Below are 26709 nucleotides of genomic sequence, written 5' to 3'. Positions count from 1 at the left end.
TTCCTACACTTCCTAGTCGCGTGCGAGAAAAGGCGCTGCTCTGCTACTCCCAAGTCCATGCACGAACCTCCCAAGAGTCCGGATATCCACAATTTTGGCGGTCCGCACTTAAATCAAAGGGGCTCATACATCAAGATACTGATTTTTTAATAATATTATTTTATTAAAAAAATTATAAAAATAATAACTAAATTTACAAAATTGTAAGAATAGGTAAACGTGAGCACTCCAAATACTGACTAAAGACTTATCGACACTCCGCGTGTTGACTTCCTACGTGACAGTAAGCTCAGGGTCCTATCAGCACACGGAATGTCGACAGGTGGTGGTCCCAACGAGAAGGGTGCCATGTAGAATGTTCGTGGTGCGAAGGGACCTATCAGCACTCGAGGTGATGCATCATGACAGGTGTCATGTTAGACCTGTCGGCACTCCGCTCGGTGACATTTCTTTATTTATTCTTCGGTCAGCGACCGTTGCAACAAAGAGATGTGATGGGCGAGCAAGCACAGGCGGCGACGTGCAAGCGGCGGCAGATGGTGAGGTGTGGCGAGCCAACGAACACCGGTGGCTACACTAGTGAGTTTTTCTTTTTTTAGAAATAGTTAAGAATAGTTAGAATTTTAGAGTAGTTAGAAAAATAGAAATTAGGAAAAATAACAGGATGTGAATTTAGGAAATAGTTAGAAAAATAGTAGGTGATTTAGAAAAACAGTAGAAAATAGTTAGAAATTATGAATAGTTAGAAAAAATAGAAAAATGGCAGGATACTTAGAAAAGCAGTAGAAAATAGTTAAAAATTAGAAATACTTAGAAAAATAATAGGAAAATAGTTAGAGAATATTAGAGAAATGTAAAGTAGAGTAGATAGTTTAGAAAAATAAGGACATAAATTTACAATAGAGTAGGTATGGTTCGGAAATTAGCTATAGGTAGAAAATATAGTCTAGTTAGTTAAGAAATGTAGAATAGTTGGAAAAGTTCAAATATTTTGGTAATTTATAGTTAAAATAGGTTATTTAATGTTTTTTTGAAAATGTGATATCATTAGACGTACATATTTTCTGTTGATGTAGGAATTGTACTATTGAATTGTTGTGGATTTTCGTAGCATTGTATTTTAGAATGGTTTGGTGGAAAATTAGATTCATTTGGAATTTAGAGTAGGAAAATTTATATCAGAGTAGAATAGATAATTTAGCATGCATATATAGTTTGGAATTTTTTAATAGTTAGAAAAGTCTAACTATTTTGAAGTAGATTGTGAATCTAGAATATTTGTACAATGTATGTAGTTAAAAAATATTTACAGTAGTTAGACAATCTAGAATAGTTTGATGTCGAATTGTTATGAATATGTAGTAGAAATATTTCATAGCTGTAGGATATTTATAATAGAAATGGAGTAGTTTTTTTTGGCAGCATTACATTTAAAGTGGCATAGTATCAACAGAAAGGGTATAGTAACGGTGATATTTAATGGTTATGTAGAATACAAGTATTGGGGTTGAATATATTTTATTGTCGCATATGTTGTATGTTGATTATAATTATTTAACCTGACGGGGTATAATATGATTGTTAAATCAGGGTTGTCGATCGTATTGGGGTTCAAAGTTTTTTATGGCTCTGGATATGTCATGCATTGTGACAGTGAAGTGTGTTTAAGTAACTTCCAGTATGTAGACACATAAATGAATAGTCCGGGAGAGATGAGGCAGGCCCAACTGTTAGGTTGGATGTATAATCTGCTGCAAGTTAGCTCAACACATCAGTGACTGACGGTGAACGTTCTGATTCCTAGATGTCGTGAAACGGGGTGGCAGTGGGAGCTCTGGGAGCTTACATATTCGAAGCAATATCAACAATTTGTGTCACTAGGGTTGAGACGGGGTTTTTCCCATTGCATCCTTGTAGAAGCGCGATCTTGGTTCGACAGAAGCCGAACCTAGCACCATAGAAGCTGTTGGAGAAAATGTCATCGATGAGGCGCATCATCAAAGTGTGGTTCCAGAGGTTCCTTTGCGGACTAGTGCACCGATTGAGGTAGAGACGATGAGTTCCACACATTTCTGGACTCAGGTGCTGGAATTTCGGAGGAATTATCTAATTTTGCATTATAGAATTTGACAGTGAACTATAGACATGGGTCATCATGATAGTATGATTCCATCGTGGTGAGCAAATATCAGATGTTTCATGATAAGGTCTATCTACATCATGTAGTGAAGAGATGGTGCTTCTTGGAGAAAAGGTAGTTCAAGGTAGTAATTTCCAATCCTTAGACACACAACGTGAAATATTTAGCTGAAGGTTGCATGTGGCGAGTCCATAGTTTCTTGCTGAGGTGTGAAAATGTATGGGAAGCGTCCATTATTGAGCCACATACTTGCAACTTGAGCCGACCTTTGCGCGTGCACAATAACATGACTACAGATTTTGTTGCAAAGGAGATGTAGCCAGAGATTGTGAAGAAGACTAGTATGTCCCCGTTTAGAATTATGCATGCTATTGACAATAGATTTGGGTACGAGATTTCATATGACATGGCTTGGAGAGTGAAACAGAAGGTGTTAGAGAAGAGTTTTGGCATATATAAGGACTCATACCGCAACCTACCTTCATTGCTAGAGGTTATTCAGGGGAGGAACCCGGGGAACCTGCATTTCTACTCATGATTTTGTCAAATCGGGATGGAGATTGAGTCCTTCAGTGGGTGTTCCAGTCGTTCGGCTGTATGATCGAGGCATTCCAACATTGCTAGCCAGTGATGTGCGTGGACGGGACATTCTTTATAGGGAATTACATGGGGCATTTACTGGTAGCTATCGGGGTAAATAGTGAGAACTAGGTTTTGCCTTTGGTTTTTGCATTCATGGAACACGAGTCTAGGTTGTGGTTCCTACAATGGGTTAAGAGAGGTGTTATTGGTAATAGGCCAAACATGTGTGTCCCCCACGATCACCATCCAGGCTTGTTGAACGCTATCAACACATTGCTGAGGGGAGTAGGCAGGGTATTGCCGTGGCCAGATTTACATAGCCGATGGTGCATGCGCCATCTTGGAGCAAACTTCTACAAATAATTCAGGAGCAAGAGATTGATAGATCTTTTTAAGAAGGTGTGCGAATAAAACCAAAGGAGGGAGTTTGATGCTCTGTGGGAAGAGTAACTGGTAGGAACATGGACAAAGTTTGAAGAAACCAATCCCACAGGGTGTACATGGAGAAGATAACATCTTACATGAAAGAGAAGTGTGGGAAGGGCAACCCACATAGTATGTACATGGAGAAGATAACATCTTACATGGAAGAGAAGAGCGGGAAGGGCCAGTCCCACATGGTTTATATTGTTTGTAACTGTTAGCATATATTCGAGGTGATGTTGCGTGACAAGGGCGGACTCAGTATCGGAAGGCAGGAAGTTACATTGAAATGTAGGTTGTGGCTCTTGAACCTGTGGTCATATGAGCGCTTCGACGTAGGCTCCTTGCTTGAGCTCGCACTATGAGTACGTCAGTTCTTTCTACTTCCCTGACAAGTTTGGCTTGCATGACGCAGTGGACGACCCTCTGATGGGTTCACTCTAGTTTGCGCGCAACATAAGTAATACAAGTTCATACATTTTTTTAAGTATCTTTCTTTCATTACGCTTATATGATTGACACTATACTTTTTCATGCAGCCGAGGTGGGCGACGGTGATGTTACACACTTCATACCCTCAGTTTGTTACTGCATTCAACCAACTGCAAATGGATAGGGTGCGGTGGACATCGTACGATCACTAGGCGGTCATGATGCGCGCACCTCTTGGCCTCTCTGAGTTAGGCCACAGGGACCAGGCCCTCTAGCTTACGAGGTTGTGGCTGGTCTTCGATGTCACAGTTGAGACCTACTACTTAAACAAAGTGTACAAATAGTTCGGTGCCCACCATCACTTCCACCTACATCGGCTTTCGATGGACATCACTCACTTGTAAGTATTTGTTGTTACAGGTGCTTTACTAATCATGTTTTCAGTTCCATAATCATAACTTTGTCTTGCAAGATGACAAGGAAGGGTCAGGGCATTATGTATGATGCAACCTGGACGGTTAAGCTGCAGTCGTGGGTGGAGCATGTCCCCAACACTGGTCATGTCCTTACGACCCATCGAAAGAGGACGTGTACTTGCGCTGGTTTCACGTGGCAACACGGGTTAGGTGCATCCCAGTGCCTCTAGAGGCACCACACCATGACCTGGAGATCACCGACACTTTCACTACGGAGCCGGCAATGACGTACAATGCCATGGTACGTGAGGCTAGTTATATTCTACTAACTTGCATTCTTATATTAAATGTGTTGTCTCTCGCATTGCAGTCGAGCATGTGTAGGGATGTCAACACAGCGTTACTAGACTTTGTGGACCATTGGGAGTTGGTCGCACCTCGGGTTGACCCGGCGGAGCTAATGGTAGGTCTGTGTCGGCTCGCACGGTGTTGCCTCGATGGGTTTCCCCATGCTTCATGCCAGGGGTTACCGGACATCGTCAAGACTAGCACACACACGTGGTCTCCGGTATGCACTCAGTCTATGGCGCCACGCTTTTATACCAAACCAGTGTCATCTCAGCCACCAGCGGTGCGCTACATGTTGATTCCTGGTTTCCACTCGAATGGTACAGTTCCAAGTCTGTCACTCTCAATTTCATAACTCTAGGTTGGCAACTTAATATGTGGTGCACAACAATTGACATGTTGGTGCCATGCTATAGTTCCAGGATCCTTCAACGATACATCAGGATCGACGCTCTTCCTACCAGACGATTGGTTCGCCATAATGCCTGACGAGGAGGGGCCATCGTAGACAGCGGGCACCTCTACCGACGCAGCCGTCACAACCCAACCCTAGCATCGTTGCAGAAGTTGCACGGCCTTGTCACCCTCCGTGTGAGCCCTTGATGTACTCCTTCGACCAAGTGCGTCATAGAGTAGCTGGCCAGTTTAGGCATCCAGGAGTGTCCAACAAGCACGCTCGTGGCCATGGCGACGCCCCTTGACTGCGTCATTAGACAATAGTTGGACATGTTCATGTTATTTATATTATGTGGTTGTCATATCATGTAGAATGTTTATGTCGCTTCTATATTACCAGCCATGTTTTATTACATGTGTTCTCATTCTATCCCAAAGCATAGCATTGTGCAATCGTATTCGCTTTCAAACCATATCAGCGTGCCTTCCTGTCAGGCAATAAATCGTTCACTTGCAACTTTCCAAATAAAAGCCATTCGCATTAGAAACCCTACTACTATTACGCTTGCAACCAGAATACACCGTTACATGATGGGGTATAATTTATCCAATTGCAAATAACATGATACAAAGAAATATAACATAATACTTAGGTAACACATCGGGATACATTAGTTCTAGTTATATTGACTTAAAATGAGCTATGAAGACTCTCATAACTCCCAACATCCCCTATCACCATAGTGCGTTAGTGGTGGTGGTGGAGGAGGAGGCGGAAACTTTTCGTGACATAGGCATGAGCATCAGGGATCGAGGCATACGGTAGGATCATTAGTGTGGATGAATATATCGTCCTCCTCTAGAGGGATTGGAATAACATCAACCTCATACTACAGGTCAAAGATATAGTCTTACTGGTGATGGATTTACTCTTGGATGTTATGTTGAACGGGAGGATCGACCCATCTTGTGCAGTAGCAACTCTCCTCATCGTCTGATTCCTACAAGTACATAGAAATTATAGACTAAAATGTTCTACAATATGATACAAAGCTTGTTGACAATCTCACCCTTCCAAGAGACATTAGAAGAATCGACAGCCTCTGTTAATGCTACCATCATACATTTGCACAACGCAGTCGTATCCATGAGGGCACTTCAGCCACTCCTCTTTCATGTAGTCGTAAATCGTCAGATGATGGGGTGATCGAAACTCACTCTTCCCTTACAAAGGAAAGTTCTCGAGTGGCTCCTCGTACGTAGTAGGACCAAAGGAACCTAGCCATATCACCGATGCCTATGGTTCCAACTGTACGAACCCTTTTATAGATACAATACCACGAATTAATTATGGTGATATTACCGTTAAGTCTTATGTATGATGCTTATCATAATGTTTAACCCTAATCCAACAATTTAAGACACTTTTTCAGACATAGCCTTTTTAGAACTTGATGAATTTTCAGAACTATGCTTTTGAGACGTAGCATTTTCAAATGTAGCCTTTTCGGAAGTAGCCTTTTCATGATGTAGCCTTTTTAGAACTAGACTTTTTTAGATATAGCATTTTCAGATGTAGCCTTTTCAGATATAACCTTTTCAGGCGTGACTTTTCAAAAGTAGGCTTTTTAGATGTAGACTTTTCAGATATAGCCTTTTCAAAAGTAGACTTTCAGATGTAGAATTTTTAGAAGTAGCCTTTTCAGACTTAAGATTTCAAGCAAAATCTCTATGGACTCAGTCCATGAACTAGCACTGATACTGTATAAATAGCAGGCTAGGAGACAACTTGTCCCAACAAACCAAATCCTTCTCCTCTTACCAAAATGGCCTCTAATCCTCACCCCAAAGCTAGATCTTTTGCCTGTTGGGGTCAAAGTTCCGATGGCTAGTGTAGAGATCTATGTAAGGCTAGGCAGTCCAACGATTTCTTGGACACATACAACAAGAAGTTCTTCATGTGCTCCAACTACGAGTACGACCCACCGGAGGGTAGCATCCATGGTGGCTACTTGTCAGACCCGACCAAATTACACCCGGTTTAATCGACAATTCAGTCAATTAAAAAGAAGTAATCCCGACAGTCCCAATATATGCTCAACAAAGCTCAAGATCACAACATATACCATTTATAACATAGTTTCATCACAAGATATGAATAGAGTATAAAAGTTTTAACTTTTATTACAGACCTTGTTCCGAGTTCCAGTTTTTTACTTAGATCAGAGGTTTCATAACACAGCAGAAAGATATTAATAAAACAAAAGACCAGTGGCACCATTGCCCGTAAGGCACCACCGGGACTAGCTCAAACATTCGATCTCTACTCCTGGCCATCTCTAGCATTGGCAGGATAAAAATATCCTCATATGAGTCCGTCGTTACCTGCATCAACTTAATGGCAGCACCCTAAGTACGAAGGTGCTCGCAAGACTTACACAATATGGGTATATATATTCCCGACTTCAAGGATAATGCATTGAGTTGAATAGCAAGGCATAACCACAAAGTTAAGTTGACTCAGCGAAAAGCAATTTAACCAATATAATGACATAAATTGCTAACATAAGCTGACAATAAATATAATCTTCAATAAAGTAAACTTGCCTAACTCAACTTAGTACAAACACACATTTCTCCTGGACCACATATTTTCCATTTCTTTTTCCCAAACTGAATCGAAACTCTACTGATGTAGATGAAACTCAAGCATGCTCATGACCGAGAGCATGTCAATTCAAATTGATCTTACACCATACAGGGATACATCTTTACCCACATGACTCGAGTCTGTCATCTTAACCCCCGAGACAATATTTCTCATACCAGGAACTACCCACTTGCACTTACTCCTATGGCACTGGGGTTACCGCGAGCGTGTCGTGGACACCTCCGGCTCCCTGCCACCTTGCATGTCCTCATACTTTTTATGCGCGTCATAGGGGCGCAAGGCAAGCGTCAACACAGCATACAATAATCGGTTTATCTTACCATTAGATTGGCATGTGGAAGTACGGAAAATGCTCGAGCCAACGACACTAACGGACGATGCTTAAACTATGCAAGTGGTCTATGACACCCATATCTCCTCTCCCAAAATGCCCCTGACACCCACTCACATCTCGTGTCAATTTTTTCTAACTTATCATCCCAACATATCATTCTTTTGTAACAATAGTTGAATTTCCTGTAACCCATGAACGATGGCGACTTCCATCACTCGACTTCTACCGATGACCTATGCAAGGCTAAGCAATTATCGTATCACTTTTAAGTTGGACCATATCATCGAAATACCTAGAATACAAGGATCAAGATTGACAAATTTATCAAGGCAAGTATGATGCAACGTATCTACGACATATAGCAAAATCTATCAGATTGACCAACTATTTACCAAAACATAGGAGATATATTATAGATGCTTGCCTGGTGCCTGCCTAATGCTTCCTGCGTAACACTCATAAAATTCTGCTTGTTCATTCTTAGGTTCGATCAAGTGACACTCCGAAGCGTTGGTTTCTAAATAAATACGACAGTGCACGCAATGAGCATGATGACATGCAACGAAAGGTGCTTCACAGCGCATGAATAAAGTGGAGATGCAATGCATCATAACACGAGTTTAACACATTAAGGATTTCCTTAATTTAAATTATTGTTAAACATTTAATAATTTCCTAAATTAATTAAGCTTAACACCAAGCTTAAACCTAATTAGAAAGTTAATTGAGTAGAACATGAGTGTGGGCATTTTTAATGAACAGAATATAATATAATAAGATTAACAAAATTGGTTTTATCAATTTTGGAGTTACCAATAATTAAGTATGAGTTAATGAAGCTTAAACCCATTTTCTTAATTGAAGAAACCATAGAACATATTTCATGACTCTTAGTATTTTTAATATGTAGAGCATGATAAAACAAAGCTAGAAAAATTGGTTTCATGATTTTTGAGCAATATTCGATTTTCTATGCATTCTACAATTTTCAGCCGATTTAATGACATAACAATAATTCTATTTCGTGATTTTTGAATTAACCAAATATTAAAATCCCTAATTACTTTTTGTACCGGGGCAGAGCTAACCTCAACAGCTAATAGCAGGCCCGGGCATTTGACCTCGGGTCAAAATCAATCCGAGCTGCTGCCAGCATAGCACCAGCCATGACGGCAAGCACAGCGCGGTCCGCCGATGGCGAAAGACGGCTTAATAGGCTCGACCGAGAGCACCTATGACATTTATGCGGGTGCACGAGCATGATGGCTTGCCTCTAGGCCGAGGAGCCCAACGGTAGCTCAGCCGACGGCGTGCACACACGGGTGGCGGAGGCACGGACACCGTAGACTACCGCACCAGCGACAAGCGGAAGAGAAAAGGATGCGCGTAAAAGCTCTACAAGGGTACGAGGGAGCTCACCGAGTGCTCGAATCGGAGAAAAGCGCGGTGGAGCAATGACACGATGTTAGGGTGGTGGAAACTTGGCTAGAGTTGAGGAAGACGGCGCGGTCGAGCTCGATTCACGCGGGAAAAGCCGAGGTAAGCGGCAAAGAAGGGCTCAATGAGGCTCCTTGAGCTTCTTGGTGGCTTGGCGGCGTGCAATGTGTGCATGCAGCTCTACTACGTGGAGTCTGACCGACCGAGAGAGAGAGAGAGAGAGAGAGAGAGAGAGAGAGAGAGAGAGAGAGAGAGAGAGAGAGAGAGAGAGAGAGGGGTCAATGCCTCTGGAGGCCTTGTGCTATGGATCAATTTTCCGGCAACGTGGCCGGCCTCAACGGTCAAAAAACCGGTGTCCGCCTCTCTCAAAGCTACTTGGCTGAGTGGAGAGAAGGGGATGACCGGTGGGGCGTGTGAACAGTAACTAGCCGAAAGAAATATCCTCTCCTCTTCTCTAATTCAAAAGAAAACTTTCCCAATCTCTAAAATTTGTGGGACAATTTTTGTGTGAATCTATAATTCGAATGCAACCCATTTTAACTGGTTTGACTTGAAAGGCCTGAGACAAATTTGAAATAAAATTCTCGAAAGTTTCAACCTTTTGCAACTTGCACCAATTTTTAAGCCATCAATTTAATTCCCAAAATTTGGGGAAAATCAGTATATTCTTCACATGTCATGGACTAAATTCTAAAATTATTCCCAACCCTATGTTTGATAGCAATTTTGTGAGCTCCTTCATAGAGCATCAATTATTATTAAAATTAACCCTTTTTTGTTATATATTGCATTAATTTCAGGCCAAAACCTTGATTAAGATGCTAATGATGCTCATGAGTTCTTAATGACATGCTTAAGCATTTTGGACTGTCACACTAACCCAGTTAGGTACTAACATATTGCACAACTAAAACACAACTATCTGTCATTTACCACTTACGATTTTTTTCGTTCTTTGGCAGTCTCTGCCACCACTATACGACTTCATCAAGTGGATCGATAATGAGCAGAATGAAGCTGATGTGGTCCTCATGCACACTCAACACTGGACAGCATGGAGATGATCCCATGAAATGGAAGTCGACAAGAGGAGAGAGGTGACCCGTAAATGCCTAAAGGAGGAGAGGAGAGAGGAGCAAAACCGCCTCAAAGCGGAGGCACGTGAGATAGATAGGGAGCAAAAGTGTGAGAGGGCACGTCGGGCTCGTGAAGCTAGACCCGAGGCGATGAGGAAGGGAAAGTACCCATACTGCACTCAATAGAGTGTCAATAGTAATTGGCTAGTTTCAATTCTCTAAGATATGTTAGGTTTAGAATCGGTACATGTCTAGGTCACTTTCAGAATTATACCGTAAATGACAATGTCGTCGTTACTTTCTGTATGTGGCTTCTTTAAATTCCCTAAGGCATGTTAGGTCTCTCATTGTTACATAACTATAATGGAATGAAAAATATACCGAACATGCCACTATCGTTGTTACATTCGATGTATGGCCTATAGTGCTTCATGTGCTTTAACATATCAATATTACAAGCGGTATTGTTTAATACCGACATATACCTAACGGGTCTAAAATAGATGTACACTGAATTTTGCTTTGGTTGTGCCTCATTAAATACATGATTCTACATAAATAAAAATTTATTAAAAAACAAAAAAATATACTAAAATGCCACATGTCAGCACGCCAGTTGCGACTCTCGTCTAGCCTGGCAGCCATATCGATGTCTACCCAGGGTCTATCGACACACAACGTGTCGATAAGCCTTTTCGGCCACACATGCTGGGAGTTAGGGACACATGCCGTTTCGCCTACCACTTATCACCAAACGGATACAAATGAGTACTCATGTCGATATCCGCTAATCTAAATGCAAGCCTTACCAGAACTAAATCTTGACTTAGATGGTTAGTGGATGTAGTTTTACCTCCTACCCACTAGAATCAAACCTCGTATTTTCTCTTTACGTGTCTCACCAAAACAGAAATTTTCTTTTAGTGGTAAACGACGTACCCATCAACAATATTGCGCCTGTGGTGACGTCGTCAATCCTCAAACTCCGCATATCTAGTCTTCGATAGATGTTGTGTGAGTACGTGGTGTGAGGGTGTGAGTGTATCTACGAGTTATATTAATGTTTAAAGAAAATACAAGCCTTACCATTTTCTTTTATTTACCATCAGTGCTAGACTAGCTAGGGTATGTTCATGACCCACCAATCACCATACGATCCAGAAGTAAAAAGGCGGTATAATTAAACGAAAAGGTTGCTCAAAGAGAAGTACAGCCAAAACGAAAGAAAAAAGATGGTGGCGATAACATTGAGACAGATAAGAAATCATGCCACTAGAAAACAGGAAATGATAAAGGTTACAGAATGCATGATTAGGACATCGGAGCCTTTAATTGTGTGTACACAAAGAATCTACCGGTGATGTGCTAGAAAAGCTAATAGATGGATGTATGCCTCTAAAAATCAGTGGAGACGCCTGCGTGTGGGAGAGCTCTGCTACAAAAGTTGGCTGCAAAAAAAACGAATACTCAAAACTATGAGCTTGCACCTTGGTTTTTATTTCGATTTCAGTACCGACATACGTGTATGTACAGTACAAAAGCAAAAGGAATATTTACATGTGCAGTGTATCATTTCACTTTCAGTTAGTTATTCCTAAAACAAGAAAAATACGCTTGTAGCACAAGATGTGATAGATATTATTTGTTACTCAGCTATTGAGAGGTTGCTTTCTGACCTTGAGCTGTTGTTGTTCGGTGTGCCATGACGGCTTGTATCGGAAGAAGTTGCATGTATGATCGAAGGCAACGTACAACTGTATCACTTTTGACAAAAGGCCCTAAACCTACCTCATCATCCAGTGAGAGCTACAATTAGAGCATGTGATACGAGTCAGAAAGCTGACGCCGCTATAATAAATACGTCATCGTTATTTCACAGATCAAAATTATCCTAGCCGAAATGTGGCACCCAAGCCTGCAAGCTACTCAAAGAAGGAAAAAAAGATGCTATGTAGTGAGAGCTGTTGTTCTTGCCTCGCACGCAGCCACCCTCCTCTACCGGGATAGTCTCCCTCCTAAGGGCCTCCTACTAAATTCAGCATCCATGGAACACACCTCCAATTATGAAACCCCTCCTCCCTGACTAAGGCTGGCGTTCAATAGCTGATCGATTTCAATCATGGGAGCGACAGGAAGCGTGAAAAAAAGTCTACGCTACAAGTTGCAAGTTTCTCTACCCCTATGCAGTGTTACCTCTCCTCTCAAGTGAAAATCCTACTCAGCTACTCATCAAGAATCGATCCTCCCCGAACGCGACCCAGCGATTCCATGCTTTGACCCCTCTTCAATCCCGCAACATCTGCACTAGGTCATGGGTTGTGACGCGCGAGCGATATCAAGAGAGTTGGCTCAGGCACCGGTAGGCCTAGCAACGAGGCAGGACAAGATCGGGTGCAGCAAGAACACACCTGATTCGAAGCCCGACCCAACCCAAAATCCGACAGGGACCCCGCGGATAGGATCTGAGTGCCGACGTCGTGATGGCCTAGGGCGAGCGGCATGGCGACGCGCTAGCGTTGCGAGCGGGAGAGGTGATGGGCTGTCACGAGACGGGAGCGAAGGTGGGTGTGGGCAGTAGCACGGGCTACATGAGCACAGAGCATCAGGGCTAGCGTTAGGTGGGGGCGACTAGGCTGTCCTAGATGGTTAGGCGGGTGGCTAGGCCGTCGTTATAGGATATCCGTCTACGTTTGCAGATGAAAAACTACCTCCTATCTGACTCAAACACTAATAATATTTTCAATTTACAATACTACAAAACTAATTTTAAACTAACTCTTACTCTCGTTCCCACTTAGATCTAAAAGCCGTGAGAACATGCCCCCAACCCATTACCAGCCCTATGCACCGGGCGGGCAGCAGGGCGCTGTCTAGATTTTTTTTCTTGCCCCGTCCCCGCGGTTGCCTAGACAGCCTGGTGGCTGGTGTGTCCCCGTGTGAGGGCCCGCGCCCGCGCACGTCACGCCTCACGATAATAAACCGCGGACGACGCGCACCCGCACGGGCAGGGGCAGGCAGCGGAGGGAGGCGCCACGCGACGCGACGCGGGTAGAAATAGCGGCGCGCCAGCGCCAACCCCCAGCTCCAGCTCCCCCTTGGCGGAAACATCCCACATTCCCACTCCCCGGGCCACCATCCCACCACCACCTGCCTGCCTGCCTGCCTGCGCGCGCACACCCGTCTCCTCTCCTCTCCCTAGCTACCCCCACCTCCCTGTTCGTGTTACTACTGCTCTTCCCTTTCTTCCGCGCGACCAGCAGGGCTCTTCTTGCCATCCCCTCTCCGGAGACGCGTCGAGCTGAAGGGTCCCGGCCTGGGCGCGCGCCGCGACACGGGAGAGGTGCGTTCTTGGCGCGCTTTTCCCTCTTGCCTGCCCTGTTGGTAGTAGCTCCGTAGCTGGTTCTCCGGTTTCTAATTTTCCATGCGGTGAGCGCCTGAAACGGATGCGAAGCTGCTGTCTTTGCTTAGCTTGCTTCAGGCCTCATCTCCTCTCACTATGTCACTCTTCTAGCGGCCGCCTCACTACCGCCTCCTGGTGTTTGCATGTGGCCAGTACTTTTGTGTGAATCGATCTATGCTCGGTTCGTTCTGCTGCGGCATGGAGCTGCAAAAATAGAAACTTTTTGCTCACAAGGGGCTTGTTGGTTCATGACTTAATGACCATTCGGCTGCATATTTTGCAAGAACAGGACCATGTAATACTTGGTACTACTCAGTACCTACTGTCACTCATGCCCTTGCTTCTGAAGTTGTGCGGATTTTTTTTCCTGTTTTTTGGACACCATGTCAATTGGTTAGGTCTTTGGATGAGCACGCTGCACACGAGTGGTGGCTAGTACGCAGATCTCTTGATCTGTGCTGAGCCACGACAGAAACAAGGCAGATCTAGAAGCTTTTGACCACCTATTTTTTTTCCTGATTTTTCAAACAGGATTAAAAAATCTTGAGCCAAGAGTGGTTCAACAGACGGGTCAAACTCCTTGTGCGGGTGGTTTGGTTTGCCGCAGGAAATTATTTGAGACGGGGATACTTTATGACTCTTACCTACAGCCGCTGGTCTGTTGACTGGTCATACTACGAGTACTTCTTTAGCAGTACGTGTAGTTCGAAACTTGTACGTTGTACGTCCACCATGATGCCAAATCGTAGCTTTTCTTTGGTCAGCGTTACAGCATCCTCCTGCGTTCCCTTTCTGTCGGTAGGAATGCACAGATAGTCATTTTATGTTCGGTTTCAAGGCAAATCTAGCTGAGGTTTTGAGGATTGCTATTTGATCTGCATCCGGCATCCGAGGCGTTTGTGATGTCAACTACCCACAATGCTTGCTTCAAGGCTGCAGTTTTGCGCTGGGTGTGTTTGTGGAATCGTATATCCAGCAGGGTAGGGCTATCCTTTCAATTTGGTTCCAGTTTTAGGTACAAGTACAACTATTAGCAGCTAAGTCATTTGGCATGGGGATCAGACTAACTAGTATTCTGTGTCATGGTTTTCAGAATTAGCATAGAGAAGACAGCTTTATGTTACCTTTAGTGAAAAGAACCTTTTTGAGGGAATATTACTTAGTAAAGTGAACTCATGAACTTATCTAACCAAAATGAGAAATGTCATCTCTTTTTATCTATTGTTACTTGATGTTTTCCTTTCATCATGTATGGTAATTTTGCCACTTGAGATTTTTGAAGTGCCCTTAGTTTCATACTTGAGGTGTTGTTTTCTGAGGAATAGATTCTTGACTTGTGACGGTTGGGAACTTCTGTGAGTGCTTATCTTTAAAAACATAGCCCTCTAAATTTATTTGAGTTACCGACAAGGCTGTGCTTGGTTCCCATATTTCACTGTCACGCTTCAGTACCAATTCATACTTGTACAAACTCTGTATGTTTTTGTTCTTACATTCTTAATCTCGTGTCGCAGATTTTTGTTTAATCTGGATTTACTAGAGGACTAGAAGACATTTGCAATCAAACTGCAAAAGTTTCCTCCGAGTTGGTTTTAAAATTGGACATGCTCTTTATACCAGAAGCACTTGATAACTTGGAGATTTAGTGCATTGGACTCTCAACTGAACCAGGATGGCTGATACTCCAACTTCCCGCAGGGTGCACTCCTTTGGCAATGTACCAAGGCAGACTCCGAAACAATTCCTCTATTCTGGCAATACACAGCACCTTTGTCATCCTTATCAGTCGGCTTCGGACACCCACGTTGTAGCACAGCATCATTGTACCATGAAGTTTCATTCGCCAGATGCTGGTTCTGAAGACCATAAGCGGTACACACTGGACTCCTCTGCAGCTTCTGGTTGTATGAGACATGATTCTCCCACCAGTCAGAGTCTCCCAACTGGGAGTGACAGCCCTCTATCTCATGACAGCCACTCCGGATCCACCAATGGCAATGGATCACCTGTAAGCGCGTCATGTGTCACTGAGGACCCTAATGATCTCAAGCAAAAACTGAAGGATCTTGAGGCTGCAATGCTTGGGACAGACTCAGAGATAGTCAATAGCCTCGAGATGTCCGTTGCAAACCAACTTTCATTGGAACCAGAGGTGTGGATGCAGATGATGAGCATGCCCAGAGGCAACCTGAAGGAGCTGCTGATTACTTGCGCTAGAGCAGTGGAAGAGAATAACAGTTTCGCGATCAATCTGATGATTCCAGAGTTGAGGAAAATGGTCTCAGTGTCTGGTGAGCCTCTTGAGAGGTTGGGAGCCTACATGGTTGAAGGTCTTGTTGCTAGGCTCGCTTCCTCCGGCAACTCAATCTACAAAGCTCTGAAGTGCAAAGAGCCAAAGAGTTCTGAACTCCTGTCCTACATGCATTTCCTGTATGAGGCCTGCCCCTACTTCAAGTTTGGCTACATGTCTGCAAATGGTGCAATTGCAGAGGCTGTCAAGGGAGAAGACAGGATCCATATCATTGACTTCCATATCTCTCAAGGCGCTCAGTGGATCTCTCTCCTTCAGGCCCTTGCAGCCAGGCCTAGTGGACCACCGTTCGTCAGGATCACGGGCATTGATGATTCCGTCTCAGCTTACGCCCGAGGCGGCGGCCTGGAGTTAGTTGGCAGGAGGCTGTCACACATTGCTGGCCTGTGCAAGGTGCCCTTTGAGTTCAATGCAGTTGCTATCTCGGGCAGTGAGGTGGAAGAGGGACATATGGGCATCGTCCCAGGTGAAGCCGTCGCTGTGAACTTCACCCTGGAGCTACACCACATCCCAGACGAGACCGTGAGCACGGAGAACCACCGGGACCGGATCCTGAGGCTGGTGAAGGGCCTGTCCCCGAAGGTGCTCACCCTGGTGGAGCAGGAGTCCAACACGAACACCGCCCCGTTCGCGCAGCGGTTCGCGGAGACGCTGGACTATTACACTGCCGTCTTCGAGTCCATCGACCTGACCCTCCCCAGGGACGACAGGGAGAGGATCAACATGGAGCAGCACTGCCTGGCGAGGGAGATCGTGAACCTGGTGGCCTGCGAGGGCGAGGAGAGGGTGGAGCGGCACGAGGTCTTCGGGAAGTGGAAGGCGCGGCTGACGATGGCCGGGTTCAGGCCGTCCCCGCTCAGCGCGCTGGTGAACGCCACCATCAAGACGCTGCTGCAGAGCTACTCGCTCAACTACAAGCTCGCTGAGAGGGACGGGGTGCTCTACCTCGGGTGGAAGAACAGGCCCCTGGTGGTCTCCTCCGCTTGGCACTAGTGACGTGATGTGATATCTGACGAAGAATTTGTACCTCGTAGTCGTTTAGATGTATGCTTGGTTGAACACGAACTATAGGGAGCTACGGCGATACTGGGATGGAGTAGAATACCTTGATGTTGTAATGGCAACTGCCAGCCAGCCTAGAAAATGCTGATGAGATGTAGTACAAGTTTGAGGGTATATGTTTCAGCTAAATCAGTTGTGCTTCGATAAGCCTTTTGCATGAAACTGATCTCAATAAGAAAGGCCATCCACCCTTGACTAATCACTAATCCTTTGAAAGTCTTGGCTAGTTGGGCTGAATCAACAGAAAAATCATTTAGAAATCCAAAGGATTTTGCGTAGCTGAAGGTACCATACGTCGTGACTCGTGAGTCAAGGAGAAAGTACTTGTCAAATGACATATTTCATTCCGTATGAATGTCAAACAGGCATCGTTCATATGCAGGAGATAACAGAGCTTTGCCACCGATGGCTCTTTGGTTCTATCCCAGTATTCCAGTACATAAAGAAGTTTACAAAACCAAATCCTCATAATCTAATAAATCATAACTGGTTTGCTGTACAACGAATGAAATCTCAAACCCCGAAAGATCTCGTGTAATCGCTTGCAGCCCGCTGGGTATACCTTTACCGCCTCTGGTTCAATTATGTGTAAACGATACACAGTTGAGCATCTTCTAAAGAGAATCTTCATGGCGAGCGCATCGGTAATATATGATCCTTGGAGGTATAACCATTAATAGAGACACTCATGGACCCAGCACTAAATTACCGGCACTACTATAGCATAAGCTAGCTGAACGGTCCAGCGGTGTGGCTTTGAAAGTAAATCCTTCACTTCCTTTTTCTTCTCTGGAACCATATATACTGCTAGCTGTATTTCCAGGTACTGATGGCACTGGCATTCCTGGATGTCCCTTGTTACCGTACACAGGAGCCATGGATTGCATTTGATACTGCATCGGATCTGGAACTGAAGGCTGCATTTGGTTTGCTGGATCGCTGTGGTTTGGGCTGATACCAACACCAAGGTCAAGACTGATGGTGTCGCTTTCGGCTGCTTGAGAATATTGATTGGCAAAGGTCCTGGCTTCACATGCTCTCATCATGCTACTAAGGCCCGACATATTGCTGTTAATAGGATGCACAGCAGTCTTCATGGGAGCTGTGGACATCTCATGGCTTGCATTCCTGGAAGCAGGGACTTCATGGTTATGTTTTCCTTCATATGTTGTTATCACTGACTTTGGGTCATGTGATGCTCTCTCAACATGCTTCCTGACAGGGCATCCTGTGTGTGTGCACTTGTAGTAACTCCTGCAATCAAGAACAGAAGTGGATATCACATACAAAAGCACTGCCGATCTCAAAGATAAAAAATAAAAATGAATGCACTGTCTAATGTGTCATCCATTTGTTAAAAAAACAGTGTCATCCCAAAGAACATATCTGCTTATCTTGATACAGAACACATTGACCTACTAAGAAAGTGAATCAAAATACAAAATTATTCTTCCTGAATAACTAAGGTCTGTGACATGCATACACCTATGCCGTGCGCACACCAATAGAGGATGTTTAGCTGTGCATAAGTCTGCTGAGCTAATGTGCATAAAAATTTGGAATGCCAAAGATCTGATCATGCCCACGAATTGACCAACATTTGGCAGGAAAACAAACTAGGTCCTTGTTTGGAACAAAGGATTTTTGTGGGAATTTTATAGGAATGGGATCCTTTTTTTTTCCTTTAGAGATCCTGTGTTTCCCCCCTGAAGTATCTGAAGTGTAACCGCCTCTCTTTTCCTGCATTCCAAATTGGCCCAGGATGATACGAAACGGAATCTATCCAAAATTTTGGGCAGCAAACCAGATGGCAAATCTGATCAGCGCCACAAATCTTATCAGCTTCAAACCAAACTTCAATGGAAGTTCAACATGCCCAGCTCGAAACCCGATTGAGAGCAAGTTCCTTAAAGCCTTACTCCCCAGCCAACATTAAACTGCCAAAAACTACGACAAAATAATGCGCACCCTCAGGGGTTTGAACCAAAGACCACTCTTTGAAAAACAGACATATCCCAACCAACCAACCAATTGCCTTGACTAGTTGACTTCGTATTCTTAGGAAAACCACATTTTATTTATGGTACACTGAAATGTTACTTTCAATCCCTGTGAAATGTACTCTTGCAGGGCTAGGATATATACATACGTCAAAATAATCTTGTATCATGATACAAACGAAATGTACAGCACCTGATATTATTATTATTTTCTTTTACTATATACATAGTTCCCACTATTTCAATTCATGTATGTTTAGGTGTGATTTTTACCAAAGGAATAGAACTCATGATCATAAAAGCTACTGGCTAGTATCTGCCCAAATTTTATTTTGAAAAAAAAAAGAACCAAATGACAGCACGAATCAACAGACTAAACATGGACAGATCTGAATATGGATGCTTCCCTATCCATATTTGACACTTCAGTTATAGACCGTAAGTAGCAGTTTTTGCATCTTCATCCACCATACATCTTTACCAGATCGTCCTCCTAATTTGTTCAAATTCAAGCTTTCAGTGCATAGATGTGAAGTAGAAAAAATTCTTGTTTCTTGGCCATTTACTTTTGTTTCTTAGTCTTCCACACTGGATTGAAGTTTTTATAGAGTACAACTAACTACAGCTTTATTGAGGAAGGGACAAAAGTCAAAAGGTACACAAATGATTAATTACTTTAAATATGCTGAATATAAACTTTTCTTAGTTTCTGATCCAAAGAACATAACCAGAGAATTATTAGATAATGGTTACAAATTCTATTAACACGCCATACACACAAAAAGAAGAAAACACAATAGGCATAAAATTAATAACAGAATTAGTACTGACCGTGGATTGGGGTTTCCTTTCACTACTTTCTGCCCATACTTGCGCCAGCGATACCCATCATCTAAGATGTCAACCTCACTAACAGTTTGTACAACAACACGGGGCTCACGATTTGGTTTACCCATCAAAGCAGCATCAATACCAGCAGATTCCATTTTCCTGATTGCACAGTTGTGGAGTATAAGATTAACACTTGACAGGAGGGAATCTTTAGGGTGTACCCAAGTTCAAACCACTTTACCTGCGTTTTGAATCCAAATCATCATCCTCATTAGCATCATCCCCAGGGTAGGGTCTTCCACCTCCAGCATCGATGTCATCATCACTAGCTGGACCTGGCATAGGATCTATAATGCCAGCTGAATGTACTTGATTACAGAGGTTGGAAACATTTGAGGGCTTGTCTGCATATTGGCAGAAAATTCTCAGAGACCCATCTAAATGTAAGAAGAAGAAAAAAACAGCTTTATGCCTTTACAACAAGTTCTTTTATTTGATGTATGGACTGCCGACACTGCCCAATGTATAAACTTAGTATCAAATGATTATTGCAGGTTTACAGCATTCCTTCTAAAGAATTTCAAGAACTCTGGACTTGAGCTGTTACCACAGTAAAATATTCATGAAATGTAATAGAGAAAGACTGGCAAAATGAGCAAGCAAATACAGTGCATTTTAAATCACTGGTGTTGATATGGGTATGCACAAGGTGAAATTCCAAGCCACATGAAAACAAATATAATTTTGCAAAACCGTGGCGCACTCACCTTCAGCAGTTGCCATACCATCATATCTTTCTTCACCCTGGCTTGAGGGAACCGCACCAGCAGCTAACCTCCTATTAGGCTGGGGCTTAGGATGATTATGATGCCCCTTATAAACAACTTCACTAATCTGACCATCAAGCGAACGCTCCAATAGCTTTTTTACTTCACAATTAGGATGTGTGCACTTGTAATAACTTCTAGGGTTTTCACTTCCCTTGACATGCTTCTGTCCATATTTGCGCCAGTTATAGCCATCCTCGGTTGATTTTTCAGCTACATTTTCAGATTGTGTCTCCTGCACAGCATTTTCAGAGCTATTCATCTGGCGGACTGATGTTCCAACTTCAGCAGGAATGCTGTCAGATGGACCAATCATTGCAACAGGTTGGTTTGGAGCACTTGAAACATTCACTGTGTGAGTTGACTCCTGTGAACAGAGAGATCTACTTTCTGTCATCAAATTGCTAAATGATGAAGCATGATTCAGGCTATGAGTTTGCATAGAAGTGTCATGATGTTTTGGATCATTGATAGCAGGAACCTGCAGTACAAAGTATGAGCGTTAGGAATGCTATACAATGCAAAACTGTTTATAGAATAAGTCAACAAGAATAAGAAAGACAAGAATAAGAAAGATAGTGACGCAGCATAGGCAGATCACACATCTGTACTCAAGTTTTTTCTTCAAAATTTATAAGTTAAACTTCTGCACAAGTGAGGTAGACTAATTAAGTAGAGTTAGGGCTGGCAACGGGGCGGGCCAGGTCAAGGCCCCGTGGGCTACATTTTTGCCTGCGGGGGTCATGGGTCAGGGCCCTGATTGCGGGTCGGGTCAGGGGCGGGGGCATGGCTACATTTTCGCCCACGGGGGTAACGGGTCGGGGCCCTGATTGCTGGTCGGGTTGAAGGCGGGGGCAAATTGTTGCTCACGGGACCTCAGTGGGTGCCCGAAAAGCCCACACCACCAGTTAGGCCTAGCCGTCGCCCGCACGCACCCCAGGCCGCCTCCCGTCGGCGTGTCGCGTCCCCCTCGGCTCCAGCCGCCACCTGCACGTGCCCCAGGCCGCCTCCCGCTAGCGCGTCGCGTCCTCCTCAGCTTCGGCCGCCACCCGCATCCCCCCCCCCCCCCCCGGTGCCTGCCTCCTGGTCACCGTCTACACCCGCCTTGGCTTCTGGTCGCTTCCATGGCGCATGCCGCCGCTCGCGGGTCCCCGTCGGGTTCGGGGCTGGGGGCAATTTTGCGCCCGTTATGTGTATCGGGTTTGGGTTGGGTTTTCCAATTCGGGTTTCGGGTCGGGTGCGTTCTTGCTGCACCCGGCCCCAACCCGCCCCGTTGCCAAGCATAGGTAGAGTAGCTAAGGACAAAATTGATGATTATTGACCTCCTTTCAGTTCTGCAATGCAGGAATGCCATCGAAATTTCATACGAAACATCCACACTCACTGGATACCGGGTTCCTACAAGAATTCCTGCAGATTTTCATCTTTGTATTGTGGTTACACATATTTTCTGTCAATGAATAAGTAAGCGTACTAGCAACCTTTTCACCTCATAAGAATTTTCCTGTCATTGTATTATAACCTGTTCTCACTAGAGGGATGACAGGACACTTCCCATTCTCAATTTCCAACACAGCAGCCTGTTTTAGGCCATCAAACCCCACTGTAACCAAATCATGTACTTATTCAGGCTTAAAATCCTGGGGAACATTAGGGTTTATATCACTCATATGTGATTGATTTAAAAATACTACTGGCCACTCCATGGCATGTCTCCAGTCTCCATGTACTTCCCATGTCAGTGCAAGGTCTGGGGCAATTTTCCAAAGCCATGAGTGTGAGCAGTGTTACCTAATTCTTCCATTTGTAGCAAATCCACATAAATATAAGCATTGACATTTTTAATAAAAAAAATCTTGGATTAGCGACAACATGTGCTAGATGCAACAAAAGTATGAGCTAATCGGATCTAACATTCAAGAGTTCTAATTCATCTGAACATAATTCACCTCCCACCTTCCAAAGAGAAGATAGCGGGGGGGGGGGGGGGGGGGGGGTAAATTTCAAATATGCATTTGTACTCAGTGTGCAAAGGTAGGATACTGGTTGTCAATATGTCAGCTCTTGGATTAAATTATCGGACCAACTAGTGAATAATTGTGCAACTAATCAAGAATGTTACCAGATTATGACTTTATGGTACTCTCAATTTTAGTTAAGAAAAAAGGAAGAGCACACATATCAAAGGACCAAAATAGAATAGAAAGGGACACTTTATTTTGAATGCAAGAACTTAAAAAACAAATGATGAACAGGATTGCAAGATAGAGAAGCTAAATAACATGCAATACAATGAAGCCAATTAGCAATGTTGCCTAAGACTCACAAAATAATAAGGCTCAAACAATTTGAGAGATTCATGCTGCCAAAAGGAAGTGGTGTAAAGTATATCAGAACCGTAACTTTTGCAGAGCTCCAAGATTATTTAACGATTTATTTTAGCAGTACCATATAAACAAATGCTTAAACTTCTTTTGCTATTATACAAGATAAAATGCATTTCTTTTTTGTAGGTCACATATAAAAAAAAAATCCTTAACCTCTTATGTTCAGGAAATACTGCTGAAGATGTAATATATCAAAAAAATGGTTCCATACCACTGATTGGGTAGATGCATTGAGATGAGGCTTGAATTTGAAATCCCAAGAACTCCCATCGTCATGGCTGCTACCAACTGGTTTATCCCTAGGCGAAGGCAGTACATCCGGATGAGTGCTTTTGTTGATTATTGCAGCCATGCTCAGAGTACCAGTTGTGGGAGAGGGTTCAACCTAAATAGAAAAAAATTATTGATTATTGGTCAAGCAGGGTAAACTCTACAAACTTTGAACATCCGACAGTGTACAACAACACTCATGCCACCAGATTGTATAGCAACTTGTTCGAGCTATTTTTGTCATGGTTAAAATAGTATTTAAACCATGCCAAATTAATGTTACTCAGAAACACCAGTGAAATGAATGCTAAGTTCATCAATTATTCATGTACTAAGAATATGTTTGCCAAGCATCTGATGGTTGGAAAAGGAAAAATGGAGAAGAACGTCGGCAAAAACAACAAACTGGATCAAAGCATATAATTATGAAGACGTAATCAAGTATCCCATGCTCACCAAGCAAGGCCATTTCAGCTTGTGGGTTGTGAGCAAGAAGAATTAGAACCAGAAATACAACACTAAAACCAATCCCAAGAAATTGTAGCAATGAAACGGTCATCCATAATCAAAGCCTACAAAATTCACTCTTTCCCTCTCCCAACAGCGTGATGCTTTCTTTATGGAAGCGTACCATCCCTTAGCAAACGACCAGTACAATACCACCCGAGGCTGAGGAGACATTTCCTTAAATAAGGCCATTTAAAGCCCCCCACAAGAGACATGCCAAGTGATGATTTGTTCTCCGAGCCACCAAGTGCGTGCAGGACAGAATAATTAGCTCCAGACGCACAAGCAACAGCTCTTCCCCTCACTCCGCACCAATTAGGCGGCGCAGGGACGCGCCAAAAGGAGAAACAGAGCAAAAACAACCATATCCCCGAGAACCTCCAGAAAAGGGAGCTCCAGAATCCGCATAGCACCACTGGAAATGCGAAAGGGCGCGGCAAAAGCGCATAGCATTATTCCGACGCCACAAGCCAATCCCACCGGCGCAAATGACTCATAAACTAGGGCATAAAGCTAATGCGCATCGGAATCCCTCTTTCCTCGCCCCAAATCAACCTCAGCATGACATGGGAGCCGCAGAATTCGCAGATCCCACTGCAACAACAAGTGGAGCAGTGATAGGTACAGCGAATCAGTAATCACCTTGAAGTTGGTGAGGAGGACGGGGGACTCAAGGAGGGCGGAGGGGCTGAATCCCGCCGGGATGGTGAGGCAGGGCTCGCGCGAGATCGGCAGCCGCGCGGGGGACATCGCCTTGTACCTCGCGCCGGCGCCGGCGAGCGCCGCCACGCGCCGATCCGCCGGGGCCGGCTTCTCCGGCGAGCCCCCAACGCCGGCGGGGAGGTCCCCGGAGCTAGGGTTTGGCGAATCGGCCATTGGTGCGGGGCGTGGAGAGGTCCGAGTGAAGGGGACGAGAGAGAGGACAGAGGAGAGAAGGGTGGTGGTGGTTTTGGAAATTGGGGACGATGGTGGGAGGGGCAGTTTGGGGAAAGTGGCCCTGTCCGGGTGCGGGGGCAGCGTGGGCTGGGAGCCCGCGACTGGTGTTGACTTAATTAATGGGGCACATGAATTGCCCGTGCTGCCCCTGGGGCGTGCGCGAAATTGCAGGGTTGGGCTCGCGAGCTTGCAGGGGAAGCCGGAAGCGAAGCGCAAGCGTGGCGTGGGCGTGAGCAATCGCGGCACGAAACCGGCGGTGGGATCCGGGGGCAGGGAGTGCCGACAGCGACCTGGCTGCCGGCGGGGTTGGCTGTTTGGCGGCACCGGGAACTCGCCCTCTGTTGTGTGACCGAAAGCCGGGCCCGACGCGTGCGTGGCCCCAGCAGTCAGCGGGGGGTAAACTTTGCGTGCGCTGTTCGCGATGGTGAAGCTGGAAATATGGCGGGCAAGATAAATGTGCGCGTTAAATTCGGCATGGGATGCCTGTCAGAGTGCCCCATCCATCTCGAAATTGAATGTGAACTGAGTAGGAGAGGGTAAACCGGGGTCCGAATTTACTGCAGGAGCTGCACGTTTGCTTATGTTTCTACTGCGGTTAATAAAACCAAGAAGCAAAAATCCAGTAAGCGTGATATGGAAATCTAGTTTTTAAAGGTGTTGCGCACGTGAGAGTATTGTATGTAAAAGATTATATATTGGATGGTAAAAATAGTACAAATACTTTTTTCCCAGCATAAATACCAAGAAATTACAAAATATCTATGGAACGTCACAATGCCTCTCGGTGTTTTGCCGTGATTTTGGGAAGGACTGATTACGACATGGTTAGTGGAATAGTGGCTACTCACGCTCCACAAGTGTGACAAAGCAGTCATTAAAAATTAATCGCCGTACAACATGTTGATCTAATCAAGATTAGCAAGCATGTGTTCTACAATCTATTTGCACAATTCAGTCCGTTTGCCAATTGTAGTACTCGAAACTATTTTCTGGCTTGGAAATGTAGATGCTCTATGCCCGCTATTATACACACACGCGCGGAGTATATGATACAAAGCAGGAAATACGGAGTATATGATCAATAGACAGAGGAAGAGATATGATACAAAGCAAGAAATACGGAGTATATGATCAATAGACAGAGGAAGAGGCAAGCTCTAATTGAAGCCCCGGTGCTGGCCCTTCAAAAATTTTAGAAACCTTTTCATGTGGAGATAGACATGAGTGAAGTGGGAGTGGGTGCTGCTCTAATGCAAAACGGTCATCCCATCGCTTTGTCGGTAAATCACTGGGAGTTTGAAACCAAGGTTTGTTGACATACGAAAAAGAATACCTTGCAATGCTATTAGCAACTGAACAGTGACATTCTTATTTGTAACATGGTGAATTTGTAATATATACTGACCACTGCTATCTTTCTCACTTAAATGAACAATGTTTGTATACACCATAGCAACATAAAAGTATTCACCTAACTCTTAGGATTGCAGTATCAAATCATTTATAGAAAAAGGCACCAAAATAGGGTGGCGGATGCTCTTTCCCGCCATCCTCAGGCTGATTCTGAACTCAGTGCAATATCTTCCTGTCAACCAAGTTGGTTGCTTGAGGTCATTGCTAGCTACAAGAATGATCCATAGGCTCAGAAACTATTGGTGGCATTAACAACAAAATCATCTTCGAAAGGCCCTTATACTTTTCATCAAGGTGTCATTTGGTACAAGCAAAGAATCCGGGTGGGGAATGATCCAGCAATACGATAGCAGATCACAACACTCCATAGTAGTGCTCTCAGCGGTCATTCGGGATTCCCAGTCACATATTGACGTATTAAGCAGATCTTTGCTTGGAAGGGATTCAAATCACAAGTGCATCAACTTGGGCAGAGTTGTCTCATCTGACAATAGGCGAAGCCTGACTGTT

At 44.2% G+C, this 26709-nt stretch overlaps 2 protein-coding genes across 6 annotated transcripts; one reads left to right on the top strand and one right to left on the bottom strand.

The window, feature by feature from the left end:
• The first annotated feature begins 13247 nt into the window (after positions 1-13247).
• LOC133892361 (chitin-inducible gibberellin-responsive protein 2-like) lies at positions 13248-17175 on the top strand. 4 transcript variants are annotated; one of them, XM_062333082.1, is made up of 3 exons: positions 13248-13595; positions 14187-14635; positions 15170-17175. In XM_062333082.1, the coding sequence occupies exon 3, from the start codon at positions 15328-15330 to the stop codon at positions 16957-16959; it is 1632 nt and encodes a 543-aa protein (XP_062189066.1). In that variant the 5' UTR covers positions 13248-13595; positions 14187-14635; positions 15170-15327; the 3' UTR covers positions 16960-17175. The 4 variants fall into 4 exon arrangements, with proteins under 4 accessions (XP_062189066.1, XP_062189064.1, XP_062189067.1 ...); XM_062333080.1 differs by lacking the exon at positions 14187-14635 and having other exon boundaries at positions 13249-13595; XM_062333083.1 differs by lacking the exons at positions 13248-13595; positions 14187-14635 and adding an exon at positions 13602-13960.
• Positions 17176-17352: 177 nt separating this feature from the next.
• LOC133892360 (WRKY transcription factor SUSIBA2-like) lies at positions 17353-24955 on the bottom strand. 2 transcript variants are annotated; one of them, XM_062333078.1, is made up of 6 exons: positions 24493-24955; positions 23285-23458; positions 20627-21167; positions 20101-20296; positions 19860-20018; positions 17353-18282 (listed from the first exon to the last, which is right to left on the bottom strand). In XM_062333078.1, exons 1-6 carry the CDS (start codon positions 24724-24726, stop codon positions 17715-17717), a joined length of 1872 nt encoding a protein of 623 aa, XP_062189062.1. In that variant the 5' UTR covers positions 24727-24955; the 3' UTR covers positions 17353-17714. The 2 variants fall into 2 exon arrangements, with proteins under 2 accessions (XP_062189062.1, XP_062189063.1); XM_062333079.1 differs by having other exon boundaries at positions 20101-20263; positions 24493-24946.
• Positions 24956-26709: the final 1754 nt, after the last annotated feature.

The sequence above is a fragment of the Phragmites australis genome, chromosome 15 (genome assembly GCF_958298935.1).
Source record: "Phragmites australis chromosome 15, lpPhrAust1.1, whole genome shotgun sequence".
Taxonomy (NCBI): Eukaryota; Viridiplantae; Streptophyta; class Magnoliopsida; order Poales; family Poaceae; genus Phragmites; species Phragmites australis.
This window is presented reverse-complemented; position numbering and strand designations above follow the sequence as displayed.